At 55.5% G+C, this 13,737-nt stretch overlaps 1 protein-coding gene across 1 annotated transcript in view; it reads left to right on the forward strand.

The window, feature by feature from the left end:
* Positions 1 to 11,997, forward strand: part of AR (androgen receptor) — a 146,602-nt gene extending 134,605 nt beyond the window's left edge. The window contains 5 exon segments of the mRNA XM_039858720.1: positions 3,108 to 3,395; positions 7,272 to 7,416; positions 9,972 to 10,102; positions 10,871 to 11,028; positions 11,631 to 11,997. Of these exon segments, the coding sequence (XP_039714654.1) occupies positions 3,108 to 3,395; positions 7,272 to 7,416; positions 9,972 to 10,102; positions 10,871 to 11,028; positions 11,631 to 11,786 (878 nt within the window). The 3' untranslated portion in view covers positions 11,787 to 11,997.
* The last annotated feature ends 1,740 nt before the right edge of the window (positions 11,998 to 13,737 follow it).

A 13,737-nucleotide genomic window follows, 5' to 3' on the forward strand; every position in this document is an offset into this window, starting at 1 on the left:
ATTGTGGCTAAGGACCGAATTCAATTTTGGGATACGGAAGAGTTTCAGGGAAAAATTTTAAATATTATATGAATGCCTTTTAGGAGTGTATGTACATGTGCATGCACGCATGCGCACACGGCAGGGGCAGGAAGGAATTCCCTCCAGTTCACAAGACTGCCCACCATTCTCCTGTGTGCGTGTGTGCGCGTGCACACGCACACACACTCACACACACTCACACCACTGTATTACCTGTGTAGACTCTGAAAGCGTACTGCATCTGTGACCGCCCCCCCCCAGAGGAGATGAGTTTTAAGGACCCTTCGTGCTCCGTTACACTGTGAGCATCTAGGCCAGTCCTCGCTCCCCGGACCTGTTTCTGTTTCAGACTCACGAGGAGAGTATCGTCACAGCCTCCTGCCTCTACCCTTCTGGATTCGATGCTAGCGACCAAAGTTTGGAGTAAAGGCCGAGGACAGAAAGCAGGAAAGGTCTAACCGGAGCCGCACTCCCCAACTCTGCCATTAAGGCTAGGAGCAAGGGTCAGGGCTTTGCGCAGCGGGATCCAGTAGAAAGGACATCACAGCTTAGTGGTCAGCAGGCCAGGTTCAGGTTCAGGTTCTTAAGGTGCCCTTTCTTGCTAGCCGTGTTAGCCTCAGTTTACTCACTTGGCACAAGTGCAGGGGGCAGGATATTCCTAACCCCCTGAGATCTCTGTGGCATAAACGATGCAGTGTCTTCCGGAAGTGAGGTGCACAGAAGGCCCTGAAATAGTTATCGTCATTTCTCTTCACTCCTTCAGGCACAGGGCTCATGACATCGCCGTCCACTCCCAGGCTTCAAGGGGGACTGCGTGGTCTGGCAACTCCTGACCTCGAGACCAGAAAGTGCCCGTGATGGGGAACAGGGGCTCTGTCTCTACCAATGGTCCCAGGAGAGCAGATCCCGTAGGCGCCACCAGTTTACAGAGCTGCCTCTAAGAGCCCATGTTAGCAGCGGGTTCACCAGACGACAGCATATCGTGGGGACCAGGCCTCCAGCTGCGGGAGGAGAGGAGCTTCGCCTGGACCTTGCCTTCTAGCCTGTTCTCTGGGTGGGACGTGGGAGTTGGCAGGGGGTGTACATATCTCCTTGTTACTGCCTGTGCCCGCGCCCCACGGGAATGTTTGCCGGACAAGGCCGTCGCGCTCCCGGCTGGCCTTCCAGGCTCCCTTGTCGTTTCACTCTCAGCGCTTCTCTGTGGTCCCCTTGCGCCAGCAGCCGCACCGTCATTCTCTCCTGTACCCTAGCTGTGGGTCCGAACTCGCGATCCATTCTCGCATTGCCTGGAGTTTCCACTGCAGGACTCACTTCTCTCATACCTGAAAGTTCCAGAAACAGAGCAGCAGCAGCTTTTGTTGCATTTGTCCATTTAAATGGAGTGATCCACTTCAGCCTTTGTTTTATACCTTTTTAAATTTATTATTACTATTTTAAAGGGATTACAGGCAAAGTGGTTTATGGTCTGCCTGGGGCATCTGCTTAGACTGGCCCTCAGAGTTATGACTTTTTCAATTATTTATATTTCTGCCAATGTAAACGGTAGGGAAGTAAACATCGGGGCCTCTAAATCGTATGTGCGAGCAGAGGGGGTTGGTTCTTAAGGTCTGAGTTTTGGATTATCGTTGTTTTAAATAATGTTATTTCTGTCATCGTTTCTAGTGGCTGCTTGCTAGCGTGGTTTCTATTTTACAGACAGATCAGAAGCAAGGACATTCTATTATATCTTTGATACTGTTGGGGATTTCAGCCCTTCAGCTTCCCCCCTCCAAAAAAAGGAAAATAGGAAAATCAACGTGTGCGTTACAGTGCGCGCGCACTATGGGTGCGGTGCCTGACAGCGTCGGATGGTGTCACGGTGTCACAGTGTTCGGTGGGAGATGGCGCTGCCCCGGCCAGTTTCCATTTCTTCAACACAAAGTGCGATAATGGAATTTGGTAGCGTGAGGATGGGACGGGACATTCAAATCTGTTTGAAAAACCTCATTGCCATCCGATGCTCGATGCTCGAGTTCTTACCCAGCATGCATCTCGTGTCTGCTTGACCATCCGCAACGACATACTTCAGAGAGCGTTAACCATCAGAGTGTGTGGGTGTGTAGAGAGACGGACAGAAAGGGGAGAGAGACAGAGGGAGGGGGAAAGATGGGGACAGGGAGAGAGAAAACTAAACCCCACGTCACTGTACTGGTCGGTACCCTAGGGACTCAAAACCTAAGTCTAGCTCTTCAACAGGTCTGCTCTCGGGTATCTTTCCCTAGCAATGTGCTAGACGTTCCACACACAGACACAAGTATGTCACTGTCTTGATTGAAGACATTCCATATTTGCCTGTCCGCTGTAGGATGAAACCCAAACAGCTTCACATGAGACACACACACACACCCTGTTACCGGCGGGTCCCGTACTCGTTTTCAGCCTCATAAGTGGCCATTCTCCTCGCCCAGGCAGTGCCCACTGCAGCCGCCCCAGTCGGTTTCCGCACATGCTCCTCAGCGCGTTTATCGCTTTCCACCTTCTCTGCCCGAGGAAGTCCTCGCCTTCTTCAAGGTCCAAGTCCAGCGCTGCCAGAAATCGTTTCCCGACTCCACCTGTGCAGAGACGATCATCTTACGCTTTCGTTAATCCCACCGTTGAAATATTCACTGCTTTGACACTTTCTAGAGCTGTCTGTGGGTATTTACTTCTCCTCCGCTGGGCTGGGTGAGGGCCTGGGCCTTTTTTCTCGCCCAGAAGAAAAGGCTTACCAGTGAAACCGTTGAGTGAATGAATGACTCATGAATATATTAATGGCTGAGGTCATCGGAGGTTTGAGGTATGGCTACCGGAGGCTCTACTAGCTCTGTGTGACAAGGGGATGGGACAGACAGCCAGATGCGGATGTGTCGGATCAGCAGAGATTTGGAATGGGGAAGCATTTGTCGCACCAGTGTTATACTGAGCGTTCCTCTTTAAGCGGTGGAGGCTGTGGCCGAGGAGAATGAGCATCCTGACTTTCTTAGCGCAGACCACTTTCTCACGGGGTAGCTGTGCTGTGGGTTTTTGGCCACCGATAATATATCCAAGCTTCCCCTTCTCCCCAACAGCCCGGAAGCTGAAGAAACTCGGCAATCTGAAGCTGCAGGAGGAAGGGGAGCCTTCCAGCACCACGAGCCCCACCGAGGAGCCAACCCAGAAGCTGGCTCTGTCGCACATCGAAGGCTATGAGTGTCAGCCCATCTTCCTGAATGTCCTGGAAGCCATCGAGCCCGGCGTGGTGTGTGCCGGACATGACAACAACCAGCCCGACTCCTTCGCGGCCTTGCTCTCCAGCCTCAACGAACTGGGCGAAAGGCAGCTCGTACACGTGGTCAAGTGGGCCAAGGCCCTGCCTGGTAGGCGAAAGGGAAGCGGGGGCACGGGGGTAAGGGAGGCGACAGGGCTGTCGAGGGGTAGAGGGGCACAAACATGTCCCAGATGCCTGACGCTGGCACACGACGAGCCTGTTTCCACGTTCGACTCACAGACAGGGTGAGAACGTTTCCCCGTCATCGCGGCTAACGCGGACGTACGCTTCGCGCACCTTGCGATGCGCTTGCACGCGTGCGCACGCGGGCCGCCCCAGGGGCCAAGGAGCCTGGCTGGCTCCGTCTTCAGTCTGGGCTTTGGCAGCCGGGCTGTGGGACCCTCACGGGGTCGCAGGTCGGGACCGTGGGCTTTCGTCTTCGTTCTGCTCATTCTCTGTGTGATCCCTTCCCGTTCTAATGTGTGGAAGACAGGTTTGGACTCAATCGGCGGTTTTCAGATTTTGCTTCAATGCTCTTTAAAATACCTTAGGAATCGTAGTGGGAGGAAATATTTGATAATGGTAAAAGAAATACAAAATCTTTGCTTAGCTTCTGCCTGGATAACCTCCAGTGACGGCTAACTCACTCCTCCCCTACCCAGACCGTCTCTTGTTTGAACACGTGTGGTTACTAAAATATTAGAACCCAGAGATCCCCTACTCAAGGATTCACAAACTTCCTTTAGCAGACAAACTTTTTATTTCTCAGACTTGTTACACTCAGGTCCAAACGGAACTGGCTGCTTCCAAGCCAGCGCCTTTCCCTCGCTCCCCCTGGAGAAGCCACGAGTCCCTTGCAGAATCTCAGGCCTCTGGGGAGCACGGTTTGGAAACCAATAAAGCACAGGCTCTTTCAGTGTTCTCCAGATCCCCAAATCTGGTGAATCAAAGAATCTTTTGAAGCACCGGCAACCAGTGGAGTCAAAGTTTCTAGTGAACGGAGCAGTTTCACGTGTATGACCTGCTTTGAGCCTCATAAAACCCTATAAAGTAGGGTTTCTTCCCCTGTCCTACAGATAAACGACACTGAACCTTTGAGAAGCGGCATGCTCAGCCCGCAGGCCCACGTCAGAGGAGCAGGGCCGGCCCTCGTGGCCGGGTTCCCCTCTGATTTCAGATCCCCGCCCCATCACACTCCACCCGTGGTCCGTGCAGGACTCCTGGGGCTCCGCAGCGCTGGGCTCACGGGGAAAGGCCAAGGCCTCATCCAAGGCCACTTGGATCATGATGCGAGCTAGCTGCCTCTGAGGACATTGCATAATAGTCGTCAAGCCCATTTTCTCGTTTCAACTCATAAGGCCCAGCCACAGCCACCAGCCCATCCCTAACACCTTCCCGGAGGCTGCCTCGCCAGTCACATTACTGGGAAGGAAGCCCAAGGCCTCGCCGTGTATGCACTGTGCCAAAACAGGGTTCACACGGGGAGGGAACCAGGAAAAAGGAGCAGAAAGTTGTTTGAATTCTAATCGCCCGCTCAGCTGGACGTCTCGTAACAGAGATTCCGCTGCATCTTTCCAGCCGTTTGCCAAACACCTAGATTGCCCCACGGTGCAGGGTGCAGAGCCTTGTCGTCTATATCATTGCACTTAACCCTCACGACGACCCCATGAGTCATACGGACTAGAATTTCCATTTCCGATGACAAGGCTCAGAACGGTTGCCTGACTTAACAAACGGAGCCAGAACGTGGCTTCACACATCCTGATTTCTAACTTGGTGGCCGAACGGTCACCCGGTGCGGATCATTTTGACAGAAATCGTATGACTGGGAGGTCGCTGGCTTTCCTCAGCCCAATGCCTTGCACGGACGAGTCTGCAGGCCGATAGCGATTCACCCAAGGAGATAACCTCTGAGCCGAAGTCACTTAAAAGAGGAGTTTCCAAAAAGCCAATTACCATGTTCATAAGAACTGCTGTTTATATGATCTGCAATCACCTACTAGGTCAACTTATTCGCTCATTTAACAGATTGAGTTCCTGTCCTGTGCGAGGCACGACACTACGCACCCATACAGATACGTTCTGTCGTAAACCTTGTGCGATGCTGAGGATGTATGTAAATTGCCTAGTATAGCACCTTAAAGTGATAAGCTCTAAAACAACTTCCTGTTCTCTTGTTTCTATTTTTCCCTCCCCGTGTATGTTAAAATGGTAACTGTTAATCGAGGGTGGGCAAGTAGATGTGTATACACGGTATGTTACAAGCAGACGTACGCGCTGCGGACGCTTAGCTGTCCGTGAGTTGCATGCACACGTGCTTCTGTTTCCTCCTTTGTGAATCGTTGTCGGCATCGAGCACCTAACACGGGAGGTGCCCGGTACGTGGCGGGTCGTTAGAGTGAGGCTTCAGTGCTCGGCCACTACTTCCACTGAAATCAGTTGCGGCCGCCGCCAGACCCGCATCGAAGCCCCCGCATGAGTGCGGACGATGGGCCGCCTTCGGGGATGCAGGCCACTCGGGCAGCGGCGCAGCGAACACTCCCTGGCTGCCCTTCGCCTCCCACACCAGAGATTCCGGTCGTCAGCTCCCAGGCCCTCGCCCCAAGAGGTCCTTGGGCGTGTCATGCTTGGCCCCTGCACTTTGTCCCCTACTGGAAAGAGTCGGTCCCAGGCTTATTCAGTCCTAGCGCTTCGGGCGGGAGACCCTATGGGGTCTGAGGCTCTGGCTAGTCCGTCAGCATGTCACTAGAGCGACGACGGGAGGCACAGGCCTGGGAGCTGAGACCACAACCACAGTGGTGACACGGGGGTTTCTACAGTCCCTGCTAGGCTTAGGGTATGCAAAAAGAAGGAAGGGGGCTGTGCGGGTGGCCGCGGACCCGCTGGGCAGGACAGTGTCTAGACAGTGCGGACTTTAGGCCTGAGCATGTGGTTGATGGCTTTGGCCATTCTCGAGCGGCGTCCTTCCGCCGTAAAGTGGGAAACACTGGAGAAGAGAATCGGAATGCCTGCACGCTAGTCCAGCGAGGGCACAGAGAGACTTATGAACTCGGGGACGTCAGTTAACTTCTTTGGCCCTCAGGTTCCTTGTGGGTAAAATAAGTGTCCCATTGCCTCCTCTCTAGGCTTCTTATTAGGGTCAGGCGAGGTCAAGAGGAAGGTGAGCAGCTTCGTCTGGATTCGGGGAAGCATTCCTAGTGAGGGATAGCGAGGCACAATTGCGGCTGATTCTGTACCTGCTGGGGAGAAGAGACATGGGATGCTGGGCGGGGGGAGGGATGAGCTCTGAGGCGATGCTCTAGAAACCTCTAGAACACAGCTGTATCCCTCCTGAGTCCGTGACATCTGGGATACACTTCTCCGAGCTTACGGGAAATAGTTTGGAAATCATCCCATTTTATAAAAAGGGGGAAAAAAAAAGCTGCGGGTCCTTAGTCCATTGAATTACTATTTCTCATCTCCCTACTCAGATACTTGCACTGTGCCGTGCGCTAGGGAGGAAAAGAGCATTTCACCTTATGCCGGTGCGTAATAACGCCCCGTTGCCGGGGTTGTTAGAAGGGACAAATACGGTAATAGCTGGAAAAGAGCTCTGCGACGTGAAAGGCGCCATTGCTGTGGGAGCGATGGTCACTGCGCTGCATCCGCGGAAAGGCCGTGTGCCTTAGGGACTTGGTCTGCCAGTGACTGACTACCTCACGATCTCGGGCAGGTTCCTCAGCCTTTCTGTGACTTACTCTGACTCGCGGAACGGGAATGATCATAGGACATATATTCACCTCCGTTGTCATCCCATTTGAGCAACTCAGTGAGGTTGGGACGCAGGGAACATCATCTCCACCACGTGCTTTGTTCTCCCCCTGATCCCCAGCACCCAGGCTTCCCGGGGCCACCCGGAGGCCAGAGGGACGCAGCCCAGCGGAGGCCCGCACACCACCTAGCGCGTCATCGCCCAGTCCGACCCCTTTCTCTTCCCCGTCCGCAGGCTTCCGCAACTTGCACGTGGATGACCAGATGGCAGTCATTCAGTACTCCTGGATGGGCCTGATGGTGTTCGCCATGGGCTGGCGGTCCTTCACCAATGTCAACTCCAGGATGCTCTACTTCGCCCCTGACCTGGTTTTCAATGAGTAAGTGCTCATGGGCCCGGAACTCACAGAAACGTAGCGTCCTGGCCACACGTGCGTGGTGCTGATGATGGTGACAGCAGTGGCGAACCCATTCGACCCCTAGGTGGCCGACTGGTGGGCGGTGACAAAGGTTGGGCCCAAGCCCGATATTTGGACCTTAGATAGGCTTATTAGATAGATAAGCTTTGTCTTATCTAAGAGCCCATAATTAACGTCCCTCCCTTTCACACCGGGCGGGCACGTGGGGCCTGGGCACAGAGACGTTGTGACGGCTCAAGTTCCTGTGGTCCCTTTGCTACAGCAAGGGCTCCTGCCAGTCACCATTTGTTGAGTATGACTTGCACTAGACACTTTCTAAACCCTTTCTCCTTGAGCCCTCATGATAACCTGATTTCCCCTTCGAATCGTCTTTTTTAACGGATGAGGAAAATGAGCTTCAACAAAGATAAAGCGACTCGCCCAAGATCACACAGCCAGTACGTGTCGGTGACGGAATTCACAGTACGTCTGCAACTCCCAGCTCGTCCGCCACCTCCTGGCGCTTAGTGCCGGGAGCGGCAGCTCCGCCAGTGTGTGGCCAGCTGCCTTTGGCCCAGCCGCCTCCCTGCCACGGGCTGTGTTTACCCTTCATGAATTTGGCCAAGGGTTCAGATTTTGAAATCAGACTTCTCTCAACTAAAATCTGTTCTGTTATTTCCCACGTCGTCATCTTTGGGCAAGACCCTTAATTTCCATGACCCTCAGTTTCCTCATCTGTTAATAAAATAGAACTGTGAAATGTCTGGCCTGTAACGGGCAGCAAATGGAAGAGAAGTCCCTTTCCGACCCCCTCTGTCCCTCGTAGCGGTAATCTTCTGTGTATCTGCTGTCGCGGTCCCCGGATGGCATTATGAATGGAGCTGGCCAAAACATCTTCCCGAGGACCTCGAGCCAGCCTCAGCCCCAGAGAATGCCTTCACTCAGGGCAGGAATCGACTTTGTCTGCCCCCTGGCCCCCTAACCAAGAAGAACCTTAAAATAAATTCTCCAGGCCAGTAGTTTCAGTGCGACAGGGCCATGCGGGGGAAAATAAGTGTCCCCAGCTGCCCTCTCCCAGCCGGCCAGCCCCGATAGCCAGGAGCTAAGAATAACCGTCAGGCTTTTGGCACAACCCGCTTTGTGGCTTCCAGATCTCCCAAGCTGCCATCTTCTGGGGCAGGCCTTAAAAACACCACTTCCTGTTCCTGTCACCCGCACCTCCGGTGATGGGGTCACCTCCCTGGGCACCTGCAGCATCCTCCCCACCCGGAACCCCAAGACCTTTGAATGGAACAGCGAGGTCGCTTTCCGCCAGGAAGCCGGTGGCGGCCGATTCTGTAAGCCTCGCTTCCTTCGCTGCCTCCCTCAGGGTCTCTAGAGACATCGCGAGCAGCGTTTCTCGACGGGGATGCTGTCGACATTTTCAGAGGAATCATTTTTCAGTGTGTAGGGACATTCCTGTTGGACTCTGTTTTGATGTCCCCGGTGCCTGCCCACTGAGTGCCACGTGGGGTTCCGGTCCCCGAGACATTTGCAGCTCCCAGGAGGAGGGCAGGGCTTGCCCACTTAAAAGCAGCCAATGGATGCCAGCCTCCTCAGGGTCTCAGGCTTCTTTCCTCCTCCCGTCCGTACGGAGAACACGTAGACCCTGGCCGCATGACCGGGTGAGCCGTCTGTTGCGTGGCGCAAGCCATCACAAGGGCACCTTCCCCCCCGCGCTCGGAGCGCCCCAGTTCCCCTCACCTCTGACCCACTCGCCTCTCCCCACCTGCCTCCGCCCTGTACCTTCTCTCAGCAGCTTGCCCTGGCCTGTCATGGAATAGAGAGGTTGCTTTCCCCCATGAATCTGTCTGAGCCTTGGCCACTTAGCTACATAATTTCCAGGTGATAACGTGATGATCCGTTCACAAGTCACTGTAATGAAAGCAGGTCACACGTGCTTCTAACTCCCCAGCTGTGAGGCAGTCGGCTCTCCTCAGCAAGGGACGTGTAGCTTGGGCATAAAGAGACACTTCCCGGATGATCGGATAAGCATCGGAGCTCACTTCGAAGTGACAACGGGGAAGCTCCTCCCCTGGGAGTCTTTAAAGAAATATTTAAATTTCTCATGTGGAAGATGGCATTCAAGGCAACAGGCAGGGGGAAGTGGCAGTCCCTCGGGAGTGGATCTCAAAGGCCTGTCAACCAGAAGGCCTCCAGGTTGGGGTGGCAGGAAGGCAAGTTCTGGCTCCGGCTGTAGCGGGATGTTAGAGCTGCTCAGGGAGGCCGTGCGCCGGTCCCATTGTGTCCATGGGCCTAAATTAGGCCTTCCTGTCCCTTTCTCAGAGAAGAGGGGCACGGGGACCTGCATGCTGGCCAGGGGAGATGAGGCATCATCAGGATGTCAGCATTTTGGAAAAATAATAATCTTGTTCCTTGTCCCTGACGTGCCACCAAGAGAAACAGCAAGCTCTTGCCGAGCCTGTTGGGGGTGGGGGGCGGAACCAGAGGCAGCTCAGAAGCGCCTCACGCCTCTCCCTCCTTCCGTGTGTCCCCAGGTACCGCATGCACAAGTCCCGGATGTACAGCCAGTGCGTCCGAATGAGGCACCTCTCTCAAGAGTTCGGGTGGCTGCAGATCACGCCACAGGAGTTCCTGTGCATGAAGGCGCTGCTGCTGTTCAGCATCAGTGAGTGCGGGCTGGGCGCCCCGGGGCTCGTGGGGAGCCGCCTCTCCCCTGGGGGTCATCAGCAGGTAGCAGCGGGCTCCCGACATGCTCCCCCACCTTTCTGTCCCTCTCCTTGACCTTCACTTTTTCCTAACGCGATGTTCATGGCTAGAGACCAGTTTCCTTGCTAAAGGCCACCTCCGTGAGGTTCCCACCCACGTCCCAGTCTCTCGGTGGCCGGTGGCCAGTAGGGGGCAGGTCTCAGGACTTTCGAAGGCTACTACCGTGGAAAGCGGCAGGGACCATACGTTTCCTGTAGGGCACAGGGGACTGCCTCTCTGGAGGAGCTTCCTCTCCTGCCAGCAGGAGGAAGCCGAGAAGCAGCTCAGACGGGGTCCCCTTGGCAGCCGAGGAACCGTTCTTCAATGTCCCCTGTAAGCACAGTGCTGCCTCGGCCTCCGGGCGTGAAAGGCAAGGCGGACCGTCATACTCAGAGCCGTGCGTTTTGTCCAAATCAGCTGCACTGTGCAGAGCCCGAAACCGCACAGAGGCCCTAAGGGATGTGTGCGTGAGGAGACGAGAGAAAGGCTCGGCCAGTGTTACTTGCTCGGCGCCCTTCAAACCTGGGCCCGCCAGCCTTCCCCGCAGAGACGCTTAACCGCAGGGAACCAGCTCCACCCTCCCTCCCTGTGGACTGGGGGTCAAGGTCGTGGTCAGAAATGGTGGTGCTTTGTCTAATGCGCCTTCGCGGGCTGCCTCCCTTCCCCGTTCTGTCTTCACCCGCATCAGTTCCAGTGGATGGGCTGAAAAATCAAAAGTTCTTTGATGAACTTCGAATGAACTACATCAAGGAACTCGACCGCATCATCGCGTGCAAGAGAAAAAACCCCACGTCCTGCTCGAGGCGCTTCTACCAGCTGACCAAGCTCCTGGACTCCGTGCAGCCTGTAAGCAGATGGCGCAGGGCGCTTTGTCGGGGACGGCGGGCCCGATACAGCCAGACGCTAACGTGTTCTCCTAGGGTCTGGCACCACCTGTTGGGTGCTGCGCCCCTTCCCAGCTGGCTCTGAGTGTGGGCCAGGAAGAAAACGCAGTGGAGACGAGAGGAGCACAGGTCACAGTGTCCCAGCTGGACACTGAAAAGAGGCGGAGGAGTTGAGAGCACAGCAGTCGAGACTCAGGGCAGGGGCGCAGAGCAGACAGTTCTCCAGGCAGACAAAACACACGTGGATGTTTGTCCCCTCTCCCCGAGTCATGTGCGCGTGTTTGCATAAGGAGGGGGGAGACCGAGGGAGAGACAGAGTGAGGCCCCCCCCCACCCTGGGGAAGGGGACAGTACAGGCCCTGAGTCACAGCCCACGATGGCGCAGAGCCGTCGGGAACTCCCTGGGGACCGTCTCGTGCGCGCGCGCACACACACACACACGCGCGCGCGGTGAGAGGACCGAGGCCAGGGAAGAGGGAGGAAATCAAAGGCAGGTGCACAGCCCCGAAGCCAGCCCCTCAGCAGCCCCGGTTCCCATTCCCTGCCACCTGTCGCCCCCTACAGATCGCACGAGAGCTGCACCAGTTCACCTTTGACCTGCTGATCAAGTCCCACATGGTGAGCGTGGACTTTCCGGAAATGATGGCAGAGATCATCTCTGTGCAAGTGCCCAAGATCCTGTCCGGCAAGGTCAAGCCCATCTATTTCCACACGCAGTGAAGCCTCAGAAGCCGCCCTAGCCCCCTTCTCGGCTCCCTCCTGCCTGTCCCAACTCTGCAGTGCCTTGGGGAATTCCCTCTACTGACGATGTGCCCGCGTCCTCGTCCCCCACTCTGGGCTCTCTGCTCGCCTCCCTTCTCCCCGCCCCTCCCCCGCCCCCTGCCACTTTCAGGCTCCGCTCCCCGCCATGGCCCTCATCTGTGTGTTTTGAATGGTGTTGTGTTCTAACTTTAAATCTGTGATGATCCCCATGTGGCCAATTGTCAGAGAAGTTGTGCTTGTTTATAGCACTTTCTTTGTGTGCCAACCACACAAACGTTCACCCACCCTATTGCCACGAATTTTAGCGACCAACTAAGAGTATCTAGGAAAGCAAAAAGAAAAAAAAAAAACCCAAACCAAACACCCTTGCTAGGATATTCTTCCTCTTAAGAAAAGCAAAACCGAGTCCCCAGAGAGGCTAACAGTGACTGGAATAAGGTGACCGCTACAAGCCCACGGGGGAGTCGCTGCTTTTTCCCCAGCCCTCCGTATTTGGGAGGCTTTCCTTTCTGCCACTGGCTATTGCCGTTACAGGGCAGGGTGACCCAAGAGCTGAGTTGGTGGCGGAGACAGATTTAAGATAGGACAAAGAGAACATAAATCAACACTAGCTGCCCACAGCCTTGGCCCCTGAGGGCTAGACCGTGCCACTGCAGTGCAACCCAATTCAAAACGTGCTTCTTTGAGAACTTGAGTGCATGTGACCACCGCCCCCTCCGACCTGCCTCCTCTCTGCCTTCTGCCCCCTCCCTGGACTGACTTTCAGTAGCTTTTCTAAGAACTTTGAACTGAGCGTTCCCTTTAGCCAAAGCTTGGCCACTTCCACTGAAGAGTCGGACCTCAAGCAGGAGAGGAGAGTCCCCACCCTCTCGATCCAGCTGCTTTCCCATCGTGGACCAGGGCGGGGCCTGGGGCTGGAGTTGGAGGGGAAGGCCATAGTGGCTCGGCCGGCCTGCTTAGGACACTGAGAAACTGGTCTTCCCCTGCCCCCTCCGCCCGCCTCCTCACGTTTGGTGGGTAGGGGCTCCTACAGCCAGGCGGTGAAAGCAGAAGAGCCTGGCCCCTCTGGGCGCGTCGGCAGGCCCTCTGCCGACGGCCCCAGCCCCGCCAAGAAGGCTAGCGAGCCAGCAAATTCAACATCTTTCTCTAGCTGCCACTGGGCTCAGAGACCTCTCGCCAAATGTCTCTCATCAAGCCCCAGATCTCTGGAGCCCTCAGTCAAATGAAGGAAGGCATTGACGACATTGGACAAGTCAGGCGTCTTGCCCTTGCCCCCCAGAGGTGGTCCCTTCCCACCAACTGGGGACATGCCGGCTTCTTCCTTCAGAGCAGCTAACGGGGCTGCCTGGGCTGCGGTTGAGGAGAAAACTCAGTTACCAGGGTGGGAAGAAATGCAGCGTCACAGGCGGAAGAGACAAACCAAGAGGAGACCGCCCACTGCATTAAAGTCCTCAGAGGCAAAGTGTGAGGCCAGGTGGGCGCCGTCTGGTGGCCACACTCGCACACCCTACCTCTGTGGCCGCCCCTCGGCCTGAGGGAAGCCGAAACACACTACAGAACCGTGGCCTCTGCAAAGGTCTGGCTGCTGTGGCTCCAGTGGGCTCCCCCCAACCCCACGGACTCGGGGTGTGTTCCTGGGACAGCGGTGTCATGGAGTCCTTGGGCACACCTCCGTTTTGTTGACTCTGTCCCCAACCCCAAGTGCAGGGGGAACGTCCACCTACTTTCTCGTCTTGGCCCCTGCCTCCTTCCTTAGCCTTTCAATTCATCATCTAAACTCAAGAAATCAGGAGCCAGTCACCAAATTGCCCATTTCTGTGGGTCCACTTGCTGGGAAGACAGTTTTTCTGAGTGACGTGACGCGATCCGCATGGGTTTCCTGCCCCGGCTTCTGTGTTGATATTAATAG

Source organism: Pteropus medius, unplaced genomic scaffold (genome assembly GCF_902729225.1).
Source record: "Pteropus medius unplaced genomic scaffold, Ma_sr-lr_union100, whole genome shotgun sequence".
Taxonomy (NCBI): Eukaryota; Metazoa; Chordata; class Mammalia; order Chiroptera; family Pteropodidae; genus Pteropus; species Pteropus medius.